Genomic DNA, 21890 nt, shown 5'->3' with positions numbered 1-21890 from the left:
GTTTGCCTTTTAGGCTTTGTAAACAAAAATTGGAAAGGGCAGATAGGGCAAATAACATCAATATACAAAATTGTCTATAATTTAATAATTTTATACTTTCAAAATAAAAAGATTGAGGTAAATCTACAAGCTCAAATGTATGAAAATGTTTCAACATGGAAACTATCATGATGACTATTATGCAATTAGGCGATTATGTACGTTACTCATTTTGTCAGCCCTACCCGTACAGGACATAAGAATATGTTTGTTTATTTATTTTTGCTTGGAGATATCTGTGAAGGCACAATATAGCACTCAACCCTACTGTATGTGGTTGTATATCATTGGAAACCATGTATGTCCAAAACTGTCACTTTTTCAAGACATAACCTGTGTTCCAATGTAGATATTATTTAGTTACAAGCTCTTGTTAATACTTTTCATCCGTTAAACGCCACAGACTTGTGTAATTATTTCAATAAAGGAGAGATCAAGTTGATGCAAACAAAATGTTTAATTGAATAAAGGATCAAACATTTTGGTGATTAGACTCCGTTAACATTTAACGTATACGATTAGGTTTTAATATGGTCGCTTGCTGAAAAGAGAATGACGGGATCAGAGACAGGATGATTGGTCGCCTGCAGACTGGCAGATTGGCTAGAAGTGCTCACACTTTGTTCAAAAGCTGTGAATAAGGATGTTTTGTGGAGCATCCCCAGCAATAAAGATGAAAGCTTGAGAGAGATCTTCCTTACTGAACTTACGCTTAGAGCTACATACAAAAATCTTCAAAAATGTTCAAAATGTTCCAACATTTGTCAAAAATAAAATTGCACCTCTATAAGGTATACTTGTAGATCAGCTTCTGTCAATAAAATAGGGCATCAATTCATTTAAAAACATGAAAAGATGAAATATAGAGATGCCTGGTTTCAACCAGACGGTGATGATATCAGAGATGCTATAGCAATGCAGGCAAGTTAGCCTTGACAACCCCGTTTGAATGTCCATAACGACACCAAAAACCTCCTGAAGCCAAATTAATATTTAATTCCTTTGACCGTAGATGGGGAAAATGCCACAGGCCAAAGCCTTGCCCCTAAAATTATGAAATTCCAGGCCTGCTGTACAGAGTTTAATCAATACGTCTGAACTTAAATAACCTTAAACAAAATCTGAAAAATAAACCAGTTCCCATTTGTGTCTCTTGGGTCCAGTGGAGTATTTCCAATTTTCAATATTTTTACTTCTACTCCACTACATCTTCAGAGGCATAAAAATGGGATAAAAATAAAAAAATAATAGCCAAGCTCACGATGCGTTGCGATGCATTGTGAGCTTGTAGATCTGCTATTTTCAAAACTTGTGAAAACTTGTGAAATGGGACATTCTGCACAATGAGTACTTTTACTTTCGGTACTTTAAGAACATTTTGATGCCAATACCTTTTTTACTTTTATTCAAGTATTTTTGAGTATTTCTACATGGCAGTATTGACACTTTTACGTAACTAAAACATTTGAGTACTTTTTCCACCACTGCTTGGGCCCAAACCCAGAAGCTGCTCCTCTAAACATTTAATTTGAGACTGCATTTTTGGACAGAATGTATTATTTCAGTTAGTTATGAGACAGACAATGTCCTTGTGTCCCAAATAAAATCACTTTGGCACTGCCTGCTTATTACATCCTTTATTTATTGACGGCAGCAAAGAGCTTTGGAGAAGACACTGAATGAACATCCAATATAATTATAATAATAACCCTTATTTATAATGCACTTAACAAAACAAAGTGCTTTTCTTAGAACTGAAGAAAAAAAAAGAACCATACAAACCCTTAAAAATAAAAACACTGCATGTATTAAGCGCAGATATGTATGTTTTAAAATTATAATGTCAATAAGGACGTCCTTTACAGTTGCCATCAACACGAAGGCAGACAGGCTGTACTTCAGACTGCTTGTTTTGTAAGAATTATTGTGTTGAAAATGAATGATCACTTAAAAGTATACACAAATGTGTGCACTATTCCACGCAGGTGATATGCATCTGTGAGCATGTTGATTCTCTGGAGAATTTGATAGCCTCACAGTGGAAAGTCTTTGCAGGAGGCACGGCTTTTGTTCATGATTTCCATGTCGGGTCCATCCTCCGCTGTCCTGGTCGCGTATTCATCATCCAATGGTTATTCTTTCAGCTTGTCCCACTGGCCTGATAAGCTTTTCAGCTCTGACTGCAGGTTGTCAGCCGTTGTCCTGCTATCAAATTTAACCACTTAAACCCTTAGTTCACTTAGCAACTTAGCGTTGCGAGCTTGTAGATTGGCTATTTTTGCTGAATGTTCACAGCAGAATAGGGGAGCAAGGGTTCATTTGGTTAAGCAGGCATTTGCTGAGGTCTTCAAAGTGCAGATTTAGGGAGAGCATTGGTTCGGATCGAGGGGGACGTTTTTTTTTTTGGATCCAGAAATGACAAATCTGCATAAAGAATGCCATGTGTCAGAAAATCTTTGATGGGTGGCCTCAATAGCTGTGCCAAGAGGAATTTGGTTATGGATCTTTTAGTAACTTGTGCATGTCTTGGATGTGCATGTCTTCCGCTTTCATCTGTCTCTGACCTTTACCTCATAGACACTCTCTGCATCAATCATGCTCTCATCCTAAAGCCATCTCGCCCAGCATGGCTTTCTTCTTATTCATTATTTTTCTGTGACAGTGCAGCCTCCACTTCCATGTCTATCTCCTCATCCTGCTCCTCATTTTTTTCCCCCCCGTCATTTGCCCATTTCACATAGTCGTCAGCAACATCCTGACAGCCTGTGGAAATCTCTCTGCATCTGTTAGAGGGCATCTTGTGTTGACGTGTGGGTGTCCATTCCTCCCGTCTGCAGCTACTTTGACAGTGGAGATGTATGCTCAAATATCCTAAGGAATAATTGAGCTGTCAGTGTTGTCTCATTCCCGAGCACACCCTCTTCAACTCCAAAAGGCTTTATTAATCCCAGTAGGGGACAATTAGTGCCGAGAGGCTTGTAACAGAAAAACACGGTAACGTGCAACAACAACATACAAAGGAGTGAGTAATTCACTGAGCTAATGTGGAATGAAATGATCTTGAACCACATGAAGCCTATAGTGTCCCCATTCTGGGCATGCCATAATAGGTGAACATTCCGCGAAAATGGCAGATCTACAAGTTTTGCGACGTAGAGCTTGTAGTTTGGCTTTTATTTAATTTTTTTGTAGAGTGGAAAACATTTGGGGGCCACCTCTGGGGGACCCTGGTCAATTAAGTACAGTGTGTGTGTGTATATATAGGATTTAAGTGTAAAACTAAAAAAAAAAAAAAAAAGAACATAAGTAAAATAAAAAAAAATACAGAGCATTTAAAAGTCATAGTGCCCAAGGGCTGAATGATTGTCAGTTTACAAGCAGGTAAAATATAATGACGCCCTGATGTGCAACAGAGACATTTCACCTGCAAAAACATGTCCAGGAGAAGATGAAATGCTCGCAGCTTTCCGGAGGATTTGTTGGCTAACTTGGCCACAGAAAGAATTCTCTTTGTTTTCAGTCTGAACAGTATTGACAAAATCTCTATCTCTAAAGGTCCTTGCACACTGGTGCGTCTTTTCGTTGCGTTTTTTTTACAACAATGAAAAAAATTGAAAAAACAATGAAAAAAAATAAAACGCAACGAAAAGACGCACCAGTGTGCAAGGACCTTTACTGTGAGGCTGTGAAACCAGTAGATAAAAGAAAAGCTCAGAAGGCTTAATAAAAGATTGATCAAAACATCAGAGGATGATGGACCTGATGGAGGATGACAGCAAAAATAATTCTCTGTTGCCCCTCTCTGTTATGTCTTTGAAACCTCTGGCTTTGATGTACAGTATATTTCCTTTCACTGTCTTCTGTGCCAGTCTGTACAGACTAGGGGTGCAACATAGAGTTGTACCGACACCACTTTTTTCCTTCCCGATTCCGATACCTGCAACTTGCATATCGGTCGAGTACCGATCCGATACCAGTGTGTAATTTAAAAAGAATATATGATAGTGGTTCTCAAAGTGGGGTTCAGGGACTCTCATGGTTCCTTGAGGGGGTTCCAAATTTACCCTTACAGGGTTTTTGTACACCACTGTTGTACAACGAAGTGTAATACAGGGTCAAGTGGTTAATCAGACTAATTGATTTATTTGATTTTAAAGAATCAACTAAATTATAATTTTTGTGTTGATTCGGTGACAAGAAATTCAAAATAATTAGATTTATTGCCCAGCCCGCTCTCACTCACTATTTGAGTGGTATCAGACAGCACAAGATTGAGGACATGCATGCACATGACTGGGCGCTGGGGGACTGCCATGTAGGGGTGCAACGGTTAATCAAACTATTATTTCAATCAATTATAAAATATAATAAATAATCATTTCATAAAAATAGTCGATGAATAATTGATCCTATGTTGGGCATGTCATTATGGGTGAAAAGCTTCAAAAATATTTTACATTTCTTGCTGCTCTGTATTATTCGATCGTAATCGATAGAATAATCGATACAGTAGTTGCAGCCCTACTGCGATGCCAGCAGTGCGGAGAAGCCTCTATACTGCCCCTGCATGAAGCCCAATCAGTGGTGTCTAAGCTGAAAAGTTAAGGTATACCTTATTATCCCCCTGGGTAAATGTATGCTCTGCATTTGACCCATCCTTAGGAGCAGTGAGCAGCCACAGAGCAGCACCCAGGGACCAGTTCCAGTTGTAATGCCAGTACCTTGGTCAAGGGCAGTGGCAGGTGTACTGTACCTAATAACATACATGTGTTTTGGTGTAGGTGGAAAGCAGAGTAACTGGAGTAAACATTGGGAGAAACATGCAAAGATCACACAGACTCTCTGCCTCCTATTGTCACTTCATCTCTATCACAGTTATACATTATAGCTCAAAAAGAAATGTCCATGGTTGATGCTATTGCCGTCCAGTGTAAATACAGCCTTATTCTACTCCTGTCTGTAGCTTAGGCCCCTCTTCCCCATTAACTCTTACGACCCCCGGCCTCTACCCGTGACAAAACCTGACTGACGCCTCTCCTTGACCTGATCTCGGTGCGCTGGCAGCTGTCTGACCCCCAGCTGGTTGTTGATGTCAGCTTTTGAGCAGTTAAAAAAATACGCTTCGGCACAATTTCTGTATGCCATGCATTTTTCACGCTCTTCTCTTCTCTGATGCACGTCTCCAGTCTGACATTCATCAGTCATGAAAATGCTGGAGTCTGTTGCCTTGCCACTGTGCCAGGCATGCAAAACTAAACGAAGTGTGATGTTCAAATGTAGAGCAGGTGTGCTTCCTTGCTCTGATTGCCTCCTTGGCTGTGGGTGCTCAGGACGTTGCCATGTCCGCTTATTATAAGCGACTTTAGGCTTGTTTTTCTGTCAAGTTGCTTGTAAATATTGGTGTTTGCGGTTTTTGGGTGTAGTTGTTTATTTGGGCTTGCTTCCTAATTTTAAACCAGTTTAAACCAGTGGTTCTTCAACATTTTCATGGCAAGGCTTATTAATATTAAATTAATATTAATATTTATAGGCTATGTATTTGTCTGCAGACTCCCCATCTGAAAATATTTTGTGCCCCAAGATTTTCTTTTTCTTTTTTTTAAATTGCAGATCTACAAGCTCATGATGCAATGCATTGTGAGCTTGAAATGGCCGTAGCCTAGTCACTTCTTTTGGGCTGGTTTTCATAGACCTGGTTGCTTATTTCTCTTGCAAAATCTGGCAACACTGGTGCTCCGCTACAGTCAATAGTATTGTGAACTTGTAGATGGGCTAGATTTGGCCAGAGCCTTGATTAGAGCAAAACTATGATTTCCCCAATCTATTCATGAGCACGTTCACATCAAAGCCCATATGACCAATCGCAAACATGAACAAATCTGCTGGAAGCAGAGTACATATTTCACAAACGAAGAGCAAACATTAATATTAGACAAAACGCACAATCCAGCTAGAAGCAACACCGTTGCAGCTGCCAATGCAGGAAGGAAAGCTGCCAAAAGAATTGTCGACTGTGTGAATGTGTATATGAATAGGCTTATAATATCACTGCCCTATCTTTCAGGCACAAGGTGATCTGAGTAATTACATTTTTATGTGTACTGTATTGTATTTAATTAAATGTATGTGTTGCTTAGATGTATTCTTGCGTATGACTATGTTAGCCATATTCTTTCAGCTGCAAACCCTGTGGTGTAAAATAGACTTGAGAGTAAATAAAACTTATATAAAAACACAATTCAAAGCAATAAGTAGGCTTACTTTCATATCATGGGACCTATAAAAACAAGTACACGGCTTTAGTGCAGGGAATTGTCCATACTTTACTTTAAAGTCACCCTCTCGCGATCCATGTACCGAGCTCCACGGGATCGTCTACGAATGGTGATGCCAAAGAGAATTGATTGTTTACTAGGTTATGCTTTCATAGGCGTTGATCTGTTATACCGGACATGAATAGCTCCAGAGCAGGTTACGTGTGCAGCATAGGGTAAAGGTATAATGGCAGCGTTCTCCAGTAAGAAGTGAACCCTGAAGTTACCTTACTAACCCCATATCCTGTTTTTTACTACAGGGCCCTGGTGAAAATATTCTCGACCACAGGGTTTTTAGCATCTTGCTTGAGAGATGATTTAAAAACGGCTGCATTATAGCGGATTCAGTCAGCCTGTTCCTCCCTGTCTCTCCTCTACAGGGTTGCATTGCTCATGGGACGGCCTTGCACGCCGTGCAGGAACCTATTTGACCAGGAGCACGCGCAGGCACATGCATAGATTTAAAACAACTTTAAATTCACACCACAACAAAGTTTACAAAGGCTCCCGACTCACACCAGGTGAATTAACATGGGTATGAGCCTAGATGCATATCAATTGTCCATTGTGTGACCTGTAGTGTAGGTGTTAAGCGACGTGCGCGTCACGTCATTAAAATAGAGTGCAACCACGTTCCAATTCAGCAATGAAACACTGCTCCTCTACTGCCAACTCAACAACCAGGCTTGACTAGACATGAGGATAGGGAGAGAGGTTATTACAATGTTGTGATGTTTTGACTCTGAGCCACACCATAGTGATGGGGCGTTCATGACCGATTCGTTCAAAATGACTCGTTCTTTGGCGTGAATGTGAATAACGGAACTAGTTCACTTCCTGAAACTGTTACGTTCATGCTTTCGTTCATGTCAATATTATTCAAAAATGCTCAAAAAACGTATTAGCCTAATGCTCAAAAAGCTCACAACGCGAGACGTTGTGAGCTTGTAGATCCTACAATTCCAAGTGCTTGTCAGGGTGGGGAGTCCCAGTCCTCAGTTCAAATATCATTATTTGGGGGGTCTCCAGTTCAAATATGATTATTTTGTGGGGGTCGCGGCCTGAAAAGGTTGAGAACCACAACCATTGCTCTTCTAAACGGATTGGTTAAAAAGAAAGCAAATCGCTTCAGGGTATAAACAACATTTAGAAGTGTTTTTTTTTAATGGCCATATTTAGTATTCAAGATTCAAGAGGCCTTATTTGTCACTCACTCCTACAGATGCAAGCAGTGAAATGTTGGTGTGGCATGCATGCCGTCCTACGACCAGGTCTAAAATAGGGCTGAAGTGGTTAAACATGGTCAATGTATTCTTACCATAGACAGAGTGACTCAGCAGGGTTGGGTACATTACACTAGTCACTCACCACACAAATACTATTCTACATGTTTGCTGTTAACTGGCACATTTGTCTGCACTACCAGCCACTTTGGCACCTGGATAACTATTATTTAGAAATGCTACTGACTGAGAAACAGCAAAGTGTCTGGTAGACGCACAGCCCAGCTGCCGCTGTGGCCAACAGAAAAATAGAATCTTGGTTACTTAGTTGGCATATTATGCACTTTTTGTCTATTTAGATCATTAGTTCTCAAACTTTTTTGTTTGTAGCCAGGGACCCCCAGAAGAGAAGATTTAAGTGCAAAAAAAAATCTAAATTATTCAAAGTTTTGGTGTAGCGACGGTCAAGTTTACCATGTATTGAGGATGTTTAAAGGTCTGAAAATACACATTAACATGAATCCAACATATTAATAGAAAATATAATGTAACATGAATTTCCACAACACTGATGATAGTGCTATCAAACAAGTCTATGTAGCTATCTATGAAGAAGTTAAATCTGCAACATAGTTTTCTACAATATGTAGTGCGAATCTCTCTCTCAGCCAAGGTGTCCTTGGCTTGAAAAACGTTGAAGACGCCTGCCATAGAGGCTATAGCTGGGACCATATTATACACTATGGTGCACCAAAGACTTTTAGAAATGCCCTTCACTTTGTTTAATATCATTTACATGTTGTTTTCAACAGAGACTGTCATCTGGTATCATCTCTAATGCACTTGGACAAATGTACAGTAGAGGGTGGCTGTTCTGCTTAGATCAATTGCCTTGACACTTGACTCGAGCGTCATCATTGCTGCATTTAGTCGTTTATTATGAAGTGTCTTCATTGGTTTGTAGCTTATTATTGACCAACTTGCTTACAGTATCAAGTTGATCTGTTCATGTTCATTGTAGAAACCTTATGTGCATTACGTTTTTAGGTGGGTCTCATAGCATGACTGTGACTCCAGGGATGTGACTCCAGGGAGAGGGTTGAACCGATCATTCTTCCAATGCAATTCAATCATGCTTTGGAAATGTTCTTGGCATTTACTCCACACTTCAAACTTCAGTATGAGCCATAAACGCATAGCAAACCACTTAACCACATTAACCCTGGTGTCCCTATTTTGGGCAAAATTTCAAAACTCTTAACATTTTGTTAAATTGCTGCTGTTATTATTTTCAAAAATAGCAGATCTGCAAGCTCACAAAGCCTCGTAAGCTTGTAGATTGGCTGTTATAGGGTTAACCGTTTACAGTTGGCTGCACTTCTCCTTTTGAAACAAGAACATAAAACGCATACTGTATACTGCAGGAACGGCATGGCTGCAAAAACTGGATCTCCTGATCTGGGCAAGGTTTCAGCCTGATCTGAGCCTCATTGACTTCCATTATATCGCTTTTGTCGGGCAGAAACCTCATCTCCATATTCTAACTTTTTCAGTTTTTTTGTAAATTAACTCCCTACTTGATCATACTACAGCGTCACACAAAAGCATCAAAAAAGTTGCAAATCTGCAAAGCTTAGCTTGTAGATCTGCTACTTTTACAGAGGGTTAGACTCCTGCAGAGCCAAAACAACATGGTAGCCCTATCCTCAGTTCAGCTCACCCCTAAAGGTCAACAGGAAACACCCTGGTCCGTAAAGTCCATAAACATTTTATGAGCTGCAGGAAGGATTTTATGAATTAGTTCTGAAGTGGAGTAACACTTCAGTGTGTGTGAAGTTCCACGTTTTCTTTTATTATATTATTATTATTGTTTTTTTTGTCAGTATAGTTGAAAGGTTGTTAACCCATTAACACATTCCCTGCCAGAGGGTTTTTTTTATTTTACTTCCCCCAGTGCCAGTGTTTAATTTATTTTTTTTAAGGAGCCGAGATACAGGATTTTAAAGTAATAAGTTAACCAAGGAGTGAATGGAGCTAGAAATCTTTGGATCGTGATATCTCTGGTTCTGTGTGGATAAATTGAAAAAAAAAAAGACAAAATAAAGACAATATAACCGTTTTTTTTTTTGAAAAACGGTTATACTCGTGGATGGATTTTTTTTGGCAGTAAACGGGTGTATTTTTCATCAGCGGTTATACTCGTGATTGGCAGGTAAAGTGTTAAGACCTGGAACGCATCTGTGTCACTTTGGATTTCTTAGGCTATTCAAAAATAGCAGATATACAAGCTCATAGCGCGGCACCGAGTGCCGCACTATTTTGATTTTTTTCCAAAGACTGTTTTTTTGAAGAATCGCCTCAGGTCTTAATGGGTTAAATATCTACGTTGCACAGTTTGCATCAATTTGAATGAATGTTTAATTTGGTCTCAAGTCTGTCTCACATTTGAATTCACCCTAGCATCCCTATTCTGGTCATTTCATAATGGTAGTAGACATTTGGCAACAAATTGCAGATCTACAAGCTCATAGCGCATGTGAGCGCCATTTCGTCATTAATCACATGACGAAATGTGACTTAGTGACTGACCACAGTCACACAAGGCTTCAGATGTTATAATTGTGTAAGTGTGTGTGAAATTAAGTTAGTGTGTGTACATATGATGTGTATGTGTTCTAATTATTGTCTGGCTGGTGGCTCGGTGGTTAGCACTGTTGCCTCACGGCAAGAAGGTCCCTTTTCTCCCCAATTTAGTCGTTATGCCAATTGATTCCTCCCTGCACACATTTCTGTGTTGTCACTGCTGTTGTATCCTACTGACCAGTGAGGAGCCCCCACCGGGAGGACGTAGAGCCTTCGGCCTACTCCTCCCGCCCTACACTCCCTGCAGACTGGTGCCGCCGCCAGCCTGTAGGATTACATGCAAAGACAACTCTCACCCTCCCTGCCCGGCGTCCCTCCCCCGAACACGGGCCTATAGAGCATCGCAGTTCCCGCCCACTTCCTGGTTTTTCCTGGTGCCGGAAGGAAAAACTCAATGCATTTTTCCCATTGACATTTCCATAAATATTTATATCAATTAATTTAAGCCTAGAATCAAGCCATCCAGGGTCCTGGTGAATCATGACCATAAAACGTTTTTTTCTGTGATTTTATTTTATTTTATATTCAATTATATGATATACTATATTTAATAAATACCCTTTGTTTTGCCGTTTAAAAAAATAAATAATCACAGAATCAAACGTTTTATGGTCATGATTCACCAGGACCCTGGATGGCTTGATTCTAGGCTTAAATTAATTGATATAAATGTTTTTGGAAATGTCAATGGGAAAAATGCATTGAGTATTTTGCGGTGGAACCCGGAAGGGGCGGGAACTGCGATGCTCTATTGTGTTCGTGTAGGCGCTTGACAAATCCGGATGCGCCACACGGTGGATTCGAACCCACAACCTCTGTGGTGAAAAGAAGGTCCTGGGTTTGATTCTTACTGAATCTGCACCCAGAATCACAGTTGCTGTATAACAGGTGTAAGGTAACACTACTGGAAACTTATATTGCAATATCAATACCAACATTTCAATATCGTGTATTCTTAAAATATAGAGAGGATACATTTCCCCACGGGATGAATAAAGTATAATTAAAAGGGTTTTCCTACCAACACAGTTCCTCTTGACTTCTGATATACTTCAAAATCTCCTTGTAGGAGCTATTCTACTTCATTTTAGCTCCCTCTTCCTGCTGTGCTGTGGTCCTGTGACCAGACACTAAGAAGGGCCCAGGGCTATATCTCGCTCCGCCCATGTGAAGAGAGACAGACGCTGACCTTCAACATTCTCCAGATAAAAATAAATGGAAAAGGGACGACTCAGTATTCCGCTCGCACCAATACATTAGAATATTAGATTTTGACTGGATACCATTGTCTCACAGAGTACAGAAAGGTCTTTATATAAAAAAAAAGACTTCTAGGTGAAGTGGGTAGAATTTCAAATGAGTTTTGAGCGAAAAAGGCGAGGAGTTGTATCTGTACTCTGCCTGTTAGCGTGCTGTTCATAGTCCAACTTGGTACAAGGACAAGCCATTAAAGATTTGAAAGTGGTTAAGTCTACATATTTAACAAATATTAACAAGAGCTTTTGACTAAATTAGTAAAAAAAATATATATGTTGGAACACAGGTTCTTTCTTCCGTTAAAGATAAGTAAGTAACGGTTTCGTTATACAAGATTTCCAGCTTATTGCGACGATTTGCAATTTCAGCTCTAAGGGGAACATGGTGGATGTTCAAGGCTGTCAAACAGTGTTGCCATGTCTGCTTATTATAAGTGACTTTGGGCTTGTTTTTCTGTAAATTTGCTTGTAAATATTGGTGGTTGCGGGTTTAGTTGCTTATTTTTGGCTCACTTCCTAAATGTTGTTTAAACCAGTGGTTCTCAAACGTTTTCATGTCAAGGGCCCCCAAATGAATATGTAATTGTCTGCGTATCCCCATCTGAAAACATTTTCTGCCAGGGACCCCCGTACAAGATTTGTGTTGTTAAAATGTTTCAAGAAATACTTTTTTTCCCAAGATAAAATAAATAAATAGCAAGTGCTCATGTGGCTGCTACTGTAGGTGCTTTGGGCCTGTTTTCGTAGAGCTGGATGCTTGTTTCTCTCGCAAGATCTGGCAACACCGCTGTCAAAGCTGAGGTGGGTTGTGGATGAATGAAGGAGGACAGACATGGGGAATGACGATGCTCTGTCACCGTTTTACACTTTACATTACGCTTCACTGACCACGAGGGAAGATTTCACCCAGGAGGACGGCGGCAGTGCAGACTGCAAAGTAAATGGAACGCTAACAAAACACAATAAAAGCTTTGTCATGTCACTAAACACAATAAAAGCTTTGTCATGTCACAAACGCTTTTTTTGGGTCATCTTTACCTTTTCATCGCGTTTCTGCTTTGTCAGCAGCTCTTACTCTGACAGGAAAGTTGTGGCAGTGAGTAGGAGAGGAGTATACTTCAGCCCATTGAGCTACAAGAATGACTGCCTTCATATCGGATGTGGCCGTTTCTTTTGCACCTTAATCCCATGTACAACGTGCTGCCTTTTAATTTGTTTTGGCTTTCGCACCTTAACGAACATCCATAGTATATCACGTACAGTATACATCTACTGCTATGCTCACGCACCTTTTATATCTTACCTCAGGTACTATGTGTAAATATGTAGATCATTTGTTTCTTTGATCTTTTTTTGTTCTGTGAACCTGTGATGTGACAATAAAGCTGATTCTGATCATTGGAGTTCTGCTGCTCGTCTGACAGAATGAGCTCATTGTACTTGCAAAGTTCTTTTAGCCCTCTAAGTCAATCTGTCCATCCAACACTTTGGTCCTGAACAAGATGCTGCACAGCATCAAATCTTGAAGAAAGGCTACCGTGTTAAGTGGTCAGTAGGGTGGGCCGGGTGCATTTTCAGCGTTTATTTTAATGATCGATCAATCGCTTGGATCAATTGGACCTAAAGTGTATACTTTAAGGTTTCGAAGACATCCTCACGTCCCGGCCCAGAGGTTGAATCGCTGCTGTATAGTATCTCTAAAACGACTTTAGATAATATTTTGGCTGTGCACCTTCATGCTGCCTGGGGGATTAACCCTACAGAGATTTTTGTGACTTCGGTGGCCTTTCTGCTAGTGGCTGCTAGCGGGCCCTTTTGACTGTTTCGTTTTATTGTTGTTTTGTTTTTATTAACCAGCTTTTACTTCAAGGCAAGTTTATTCAACTCAGGCAATTCATCGTGTTTTACACAAAACACTAAGGCCAAGTGCAAGACAAAGACATTATAACAAGGGCATTTAAATATAACTACAAATAATTATTAAAGAGCTAAGAGAATGGAAAATATGAATACGTTAGAATGAAACGGATGGAAAATGGGAGAATAAAGTTACAGTGCAGCACAAGAAATGAATCAAAACCCTCCAGTAAAAGGCAGCGGCAAACAGAAAAGTATTCAGCCTTGATTTTAAAGAACAGAGTTGTAGCAGACCCTCTGATTTCTGGGAGTTTGTTCCAGATGTGGTGCATATAACGCTGCTTTATAAACAAACGGTAGAATTTTGAAATCAATTATTTGACAGACGGGAAGCCAGTGTAAAGATCTGAGAGCGTCATTATTGTGTCTCTTTTTCTTCTTCACAGAGCTTCCAGAGAACTGGACAGACACGAGGGAGACCCTTCTGGAAGGCATGGTGTTCCAACTCAAGTACCTGGGGGTCACGCTGGTGGAGCAGCCCAAAGGAGAAGAGCTGTCGGCAGCCGCTGTCAAGAGGATAGTGGCCACGGTGAGAGACACACACACACACACACACACACACACACATACTCGCTTTACTCTCCACATCAAACACACGCCATCAAAAACCTGTCTCCAAAACACAGCGACGGAGAAAACCAATTGGAGAAAAACATGACGTTTTCTCAAGACGGAAATAATATATTTTTCCTTCTCAAACACCCTCGCAACTCCAAAAAACCAAACAGTCATGTCATCGTTTTCCTCTGCCGTGACCTGAATGACACTCGGGTGAAAAAGCGACCGGCTGGCTGCCCGCTCTCCTCCGGGCCAAGGCTGGCATTTAGGGACGAGGACACAATTAGTGTGGAGGACGCCGCTGCTCGGTGTGTGGCAAGACTCCACTCTATCATGGTGGAAAAGGCTTATTGTTATTAGATCTGGCAGCTCGGGAGGCTAATGAAGTTAACCCTTTAAGCCCTGGAACGCATCTGTGTTATTTTTTTAATTTGAGCTAAAAAGCATTCTTTTACACTTTGGCTATTCAAAAATAGCAGATATACAAGCTCATAGCGCGGCACCGAGTGCCGCGCTATGAGCTTGTAGATCTGCTATTTTTGAAAAATCGAGAAAATTTGTGCAAATCTTTGAATCTATATTTTTTAAAGCAAACGTTTGAAACTCAAATCTTTGCTTCTGGGGGTCCCTGGAACAACACATTTTGAGATGGGGGTCCGCGGCCAAATACATATCATTTTGGGGGTCCTTGACATGAAAAAGTTTGAGCCCCACTGATATAGAAACATACGTTTTTTTCAGAATACTGTTGGAATTTTTAAGACATTTCTAGAATCGGCTTCAGGTCTTAAAGGGTTAAGAGGCAGCAGGACAGGGGGGGGGGGCGGGCACAGGACAACGGGGGGCACAGGACACCGGCACAGCATGGAGAGAGAAGCTCACGATGGGCCTAATCACTTTTTGGCTGCCCTTGATGGCCTTGTGAGAGGATAATGCTGGGCTGCTAAATGGGATGATATTTTTAACCTCTCATATCGGATGATGCCTGGGTCTGGTGTGGAGTCATGTTTAGCGAGGTCAGAGGATAAAAAAACGCTGTAGATCTCTCTGTCAGGTTAATCCACAATTGTCGTAACTGTCTCTTGCAATTGTTTGACGACCTCTAATCTAGAGCCCGAACGATGCCCGATTTTTTGGTCTGATCTGATTACCGATGTTCTGACCAGTATATTGTCAAAATGTGCAAAATGATTTGATTAAAGTTTCTATTTTTGAAACATTTAACTTAAAAACAAAAAAGGAACACAAATAAATATAATAGCTTTTTGATAGATAAAGTAAACGCATAAACTGAACTTTATTTTATTTACCTATTTAAGCCCTATTCTACTAGCTCACAACGTGCCACATAAAAAAAGAATGTTTGCCTATAATGACATGCCCAAAATAAGCACATCAGGTTCAAAATGTTAAAAAATCAGGACACATGGCCTGCATAATTACCAATACCAATACGTGCTCTACTTTTCTTTCATTTGTAGATGATTGTTTTGACTGTATGTGGGTTGATATAATTTAGTTATGGATTGATAATCTTTTAGAGGCTTCTGCTTGGCTTCTGCTTGGCTTCAACTTCTCTTTTGGTCGAGGGGAAGTTTGTTTTTTATGCGAGTTTGATGAATGTTCAATGACAGGAAGTCAATTTTTGCAACTTCATTCTTTTGTGTGTGTTTCACTTTCATTCGGGGGTTTTGATGGACTGCCTTGATTTATGATGCCAAGTCTTAGCTGGAATTGACATTAAATATGATGATGGCATTGGATATGTTGATAGCATTTGTACATTTGTTGAATTTATTGTTATTATCTGTATTTATTGCTTGTCTAACCCTCCGTCTCTCTCATTTCTCCTCTCATTCTCCTGCACACATCTTTTGCCCTCTCTCACTCCCTCTCTCACTCTCACATTCATATTCTGGCTTTTTTAAATCACTGCTTTTTGGTCTTTCTCAACCTTCTCACACACAAACACAAACAAACAAACACCCTATCTTGCAGGCCAAAGCCAGTGGCAAAAAGCTCCAGAAAGTCACGTTAACTGTTTCCCCACGGGGAATCATCCTGTACGACAGTGCCTCCAACCAGCTGATTGAAAACATCTCCATATACAGGTCAGTCTTCGTGTCCTTGCACGATTATTTATGGTTCCGTCTGGTCCTAATATAATTCTGTGTCCCCGGCTGCACTGGGCGTCCCCCCGTCCCCGCCCCCCTCCCCCCGTGCTCGTGAAATACCATCGCACTCGGCTCATCTTTTTCACCCTGCAATATAACAAAAGTTGTTTTTTCCCCCTTGCTCATCCATCTCCATCGAGGCTCAGGGCGTGGGGAGATGTGCAGCGCTCTGGCTTAAGCACGAGAGTGAGAGTGTGAATGTGCATCCACCGCACTTCTCATCCATCTCCCAAACTCTCCAGAGTCGCGCTATGAACAGCTGTTTGTCCGAGCTTTCACCCCGATTATGATAACAGGCTGACACACAGACGCACAGTAAAACACCTTTTTCCTACGAGTCAGGTGAAACTACGGCGCTGTACTGTGCCTGCCACAGCTTGCTCATGAAGTAGACTCTTCACCAAAAAAAAAAGCCTAAAGCTCATGAGTGACTCGGGACAGCTTGACTCACTCTGCAAAGATAACATGTTCGTGAGTCTTAAGTACAGTATCAGGGAGGAGAAATGGGATTGCTCAGCATTTAATCTGGTGGGAGTAGGCCTAAGTCTAATTATTTCTTCCAGCAGATGCAGAACAGCCAGTTCCGTCATGTTTTCCAAGAGTTGTCTCACTGATCATATTTTATGTCTTTTCATGCAGTAACTTGGAATGTAACCTGGAATGCAAAGAGTATCTGTTTTGGTGTCACTAGTTTTTTACATCCACGTGTTTCGCAGATGTTGTCTCTCTGTCTGTGTGGCGTTTTCATTTAACGTGCATTCCCAAGCTGGCTTGCAAAGATTTGTCAAGATGCTAATTAACCACTTACACCCTGTATACTTAGTTGACCAGAGTCCTGCCGGGCTCTACATTTGGTCCACTACTTTTTACCCTCTACACCAAATCTCTTTGCTGAAAATAGCCAATCTACAAGCACATAAGCTTGAGCTCTTGTAGGTCGCCCTCATAACAGGGACGCTAGCGTTCATGTGGTTAATTCCACAGGCATTTCTGTTTTCCATATCGTTCCCTCACATCACTGGAGTGGCAATTCAGATTTAAATCACCACTAAATTGAGTGCTTCTCACATGGCCCTCAGTGGAATGGGGAACATAAGGGGAAACGTGTCGTATCGCACAGCTTTTTACATAGCAATTAAAGGGCCGAAGACGTGAGGTGCGTCCAGCTGTGACCTCAGGACTGTGCTAAGACATAAAGCAGTCGGCCGTGTCTCACACGCCGCCCGAGCCCTCTTCTCTAAGCATCTGCTCAGAAGATGGACGAGCAGTAAATGAAATGGATTTGCCTAGACACCCAATTTACCGACGCTCTCTCCCTCTCTCTCTCTCGCTCTCCAGCATCTGTTGTAAATCTCAGCCGCGTTGTGCAGAGCGCAGCTGTGGCTTTTTTTTAGAAGTCCCCCAAAACTCTTCCTTTCTTTACACCTTGCATTTTTATATCCCTTAGTCATTAGTTAACTGTTTGTCTCATCGTCCCAGAGAGGAATGAACAGTTTGAGTGCTTTGGAGAAAAGGAATGGCAGATGGCTGACATTCATTATGGCCGTCACCCGTCGTTCTGGGTCTCCCACCCGACTGGCCAATGTACTCGTCAGTTTTAGGTCTCAGGATGATGACATGATTGGTCACAATGCTATCATGGAGAAATGTTTTACGGATTGCATAGCCTGTTTGCACATTTTATCATTTTTTAGTAAATGTATTTGCCTGCACTTTAGACTTTAAAGTGAGCCGGATCCCAGCTATATTGCTTCCGAGTCAGCGTTGAGGTGTTGCTCAAGCCACACTGCGTAAATTAAATGTAAAGGGTTAAATTGCACAGGGAACTGGTTAACGGCAAGAATACTTTTTTTTTCTTTCAGCAATTGTGGGGAGAGCTAAGAGGAGTGGCAACGGTGAAACAAAAACATATAATTGATTGATGGTTCACTGCGTCATTGCAGCGCTGAAAAAAGTTGAGGCCAGCTCAACTTTGAGTTGTGGCACGTCACGCCTGTCATGCGGCCAAGAATCGGCATCACTTGGTAACTTAATGTCGCTGCCGCTGGGTTACCGTTACACTGAAAATGACTTGCAGCCTGTTGCTTTGTCACCGCTGGTGTGAACGCAGCATGAGTTTTATTGGAAAAGTTTTTATTGGAAGAAAAAAAGAATAACGTGTTGCATGCGTCTCCCTTTCAGAATATCATACTGCACAGCAGACAAGATGCACGATAAAGTGTTTGCCTACATTGTCCAGAGCCAACAGAATGAGACTCTCGAGTGTCACGCCTTCCTTTGCACAAAGAGGAAAGTGGTAAGTCAACAGCTACACACTTTATACTGTATAATGGGTTTCTACCCCTATGCCTACTGAATGTGCACGCACGCTGGCACCCAGGTGTTCATGTTTCAAAGCTCAGTTGAAGCTCTTTCTCATCGTCGACACCTGAGATAATTCACAGCCAAACGTAGTCTGTAGGCAACAGGCAGGCCAGCCTCGGTGCAACACTTCCTTTAACCCATTAAGACCGGGAACGCATCTGTGTGTCATTTTTAGATGTCTTTGGGCTATTCAAAAAATTGCAGATCTACAAGCTCATAGCGTGGCACCGAGTGCCACTCTTTGAGCTTGTAGATCTGCTTATTTTTTTTTTATCATTAAAATGTGTGCAAATCTTTGAATATTCATATTTTTAAAGCAAACATTTGTTTCAACTCAAATCTTTGCTTCTGGAGATTCTACAAATGTCTTCTAAATCCCCCAAAAATGTGAAAAACGTATGTTTCTGTATCAGTGGTTCTCAAACTTTTTCATGTCAAGGACCCACAAAATTATACGCATTTGGCCACGGACCCCCCATCTCAAAATATTTTATATTTTTAGCCAAATGAATCTTAAAATGACATACAAATGCGTTCCCGGTCTTAATAGGTTAAGCTGACCTTTAAGAATACCTGTGTTGAGTACGCCTTCACTTGTACAATATGACCCACTGTACTGTATCACATGCTATGTGATGGGAGCGAGCGGGGGAGGGGGAGCCTGTGGTTTTCTCTCCTCGTGCCCCTCCCTCCCTCCATCGCTCCCTGGGGGGTTTACTGAATGACGCCTCCCTTCCTTCCCCTGGCTAATTTGGTTCTGGACGAAAGGCCACATATCCTCTGAGCTACATAAACAACATGTCTTAGAGACGAGAAGTTGTACCCACCCCCGCACCATCGAAGACACCGCTGAGGAACTCCTTTTTGTGTTTGTCATTGGTTCCTGTTTTTTTTGGAGTTATACTGTATAATGTGCACTGGCTTCTATATTTCATTATTATCTCCGTCTCTGTCTCTCTCCCTCTCCCTCTCCCTGTCTCTGTCTCTGTCTCTCTCTCTCTCTCTGTCTCTGTCTCTGTCTCTGTCTCTGTCTCTCGCTCTGTCTCTCGCTCTGTCTCTGTCTCGCTCCCTCTGTCTCGCTCCCTCTGTCTCTGTCTCTCTCCGTCTCTCTCCCTGTCTCCATGCCAATCTCTATCCCTGTCTCTCTCTGTCTCCCTGTCTCTCTTCTCTCTCTCTCTCTGTCTCTCGCCATCAGGCTCAGGCGGTGACGTTAACGGTGGCTCAGGCCTTCAGAGTGGCGTTTGAGTTTTGGCAGGCTGCCAAGGAAGGTACGCATGGTCGCTCCCCGCCACCCCCCCCCCCCCCCCCCCCGATGGCTGGAGGATTGTGACGGATGTCTCGTGTTCCACGAGCGGAACCGTTCCTCTCCTCCTACTCAGACCCCCCCTCCTCTTGTCCTCTTTTGTGCTGTCTCTCTTTCACTGACACCCCCCCCCCCCGCCTCTCTCTCTCCATTTCATTCATTCACCCTCTGGTCCCCCAGTTCCACACATTCTTCCTCCTCCCTTATATGGACAGTATAAGCCTGGCGTAGCCACACGACCAAGAGATCTCCGCAGACTGATATGTCTGGGGACATCTACATTCAATGTAGGGCAGTGGTTCTCAAACTGTTTTGTGTTAAGGACCCCCAAATTGATATATATTTCCCAAGGACCCCCCATCTGAAAAGGTTTTGTGCCAGGGACCCCCAGAAGAAATATGGCAGATGTACATGGTTGCAGCGTGACACGAAGTGACGCGCTGTGAGCTCGAAGATCTGCTGTTTTTGAATAGCCAACATTTAAATGGATAAAGTGATTGTGATGCTATATTAACTACTTTTCCTGGGGACCCCCTGGCTGGAACCCCCCCTAAGACGACCCCTGGGGGTCCCCGGACCCCACTTTGAGAACCGCTGATGTTGGGGCAACAGCGGCCGCTGGCAAACCTAAGCCCAATGCATTGAAAACAAGTCATGTCACTGTTCCAATATGAAGCATCGCCCTAAAGTCTGCATTACATTTCTGAATAGTTTCCACACAGACATAAGTACCGTCTTGCGTAGCCAGATGATCAGAGAGGTGGAGAACTCTGATCATCTGGCTACGCAAGACTACTTACATCTACACTGAGGTTTCCTGGACAAAGTGGCAACAATAAATTCTCTGGTCTTAACCTGGACTTTAGCCTTGACCCCTGTGTGTCCATCCACACACACACACACACACTGTCCTGATTGATTGAGTGGTCCCTGTGTGGCTCAGCTCTTGCCCAGGGACCAGTGAAACCTGGTTTACTTTAATGCACCCTCTTTATTAGGTCATGGTTAAAGACTCCTTCCTACAGTATACAGAGCGGGTCGGGAGGGGTGGGCGGAGGAATGCCTGCCTGGGGGCACGACCCAGGTGGTTCCACCCAGAGGGAGTAAATCCTCACCGTTGGGGCCCGTCTCTCTGTTGAGAAGAGGGCTATTTTTTGTTGGGAGCTTTGAATTACCAGCGATATACTGTATTTCTCCTCTACTCTTGTTCGTATGCCTCCTTATACCGCATGAAAACACTTCTGTTTTTCACCTCGCCTCATCAAGTATTTATAGTTTCATTTTTTCGTTTGATATAGAACTTCTAAAAACACTCGTCTCCTTTCGAGACAGAAATTATGAGTGTCCCCACTAGCGAAGCCCCAGTGGATGGGGTGAAGTGAAGAGGCGCATAGGTGACACGCGGCAAAGTGCTGCGTAAGGAAGGAAGGAAGGAAGGTGTCACACGCAACTAGCCCTGGGCCTGCAGCTCAGCAGAACATGCGCGTAATTTACTGCATGTGAGACTCCTATGTAAATGTGATGGCCTGAGGAGTGTGTGTGTGTGTGTGTGTGTGTGTGTGTGGGTTCAGTGTCTGTATCGTATCGCCTTGCCTGTCCTGCCTTAAGGATGAATTATACTGGAGAATAATTATACTGCCGAAAATAGGCAATCTATACTGTAAGCTCACAACGCACCGCTTATTTCAGCTTATACTGTAGATCAGTGGTTCTCAACCTTTTCAGGCCCTTTTCAGACCCACCCAAAATAATCATATTTGAACCGGGGCCCCCCCAAAATAATCATATTTATGAACCGGGGCCCCCCCAAAACAATCACATTGGAACCGGGGGGCCCCCAAAATAATCATATTTATGAACCGGGGGCCCCCCAAAATAATCACATTGGAACCGGGTGGTCCTCAATTCAAATATGATGATTATTTTGGGCCCCCCCCCCCCCCGGTTCATAAATATGATTATTTTGGGGGGTCCCCAAAATAATCATATTTGAATTGAGGACCCCCCACCCTGACAAGCACTTGAAGTTGTAGGAGTTGAGGTGTTAAATTTAGTTTGACTCGGCAAGTTTCGATCAGCTATTTTCACAATTTAATTTG

At 42.1% G+C, this 21890-nt stretch overlaps 1 protein-coding gene across 1 annotated transcript in view; it reads left to right on the top strand.

The window, feature by feature from the left end:
• The window catches only part of ldlrap1b (low density lipoprotein receptor adaptor protein 1b), a 54434-nt gene that overhangs the window by 16162 nt on the left and 16382 nt on the right, over positions 1 to 21890 (top strand). The window contains exons 2-5 of the mRNA XM_080413992.1: positions 13779 to 13921; positions 15949 to 16061; positions 18306 to 18420; positions 19684 to 19756. Coding sequence (XP_080270118.1) covers positions 13779 to 13921; positions 15949 to 16061; positions 18306 to 18420; positions 19684 to 19756 — 444 coding nt within the window. The remainder of the gene's footprint in view (positions 1 to 13778; positions 13922 to 15948; positions 16062 to 18305; positions 18421 to 19683; positions 19757 to 21890) is intronic.

The sequence above is a fragment of the Gymnoscopelus braueri genome, assembly GCF_963280865.1.
Source record: "Gymnoscopelus braueri genome assembly, chromosome: 19".
In the NCBI taxonomy this organism is placed as follows: domain Eukaryota; kingdom Metazoa; phylum Chordata; class Actinopteri; order Myctophiformes; family Myctophidae; genus Gymnoscopelus; species Gymnoscopelus braueri.
The sequence above is the reverse complement of the archived record's forward strand: the minus strand, read 5'-3'. Positions and strand labels throughout refer to the sequence as shown.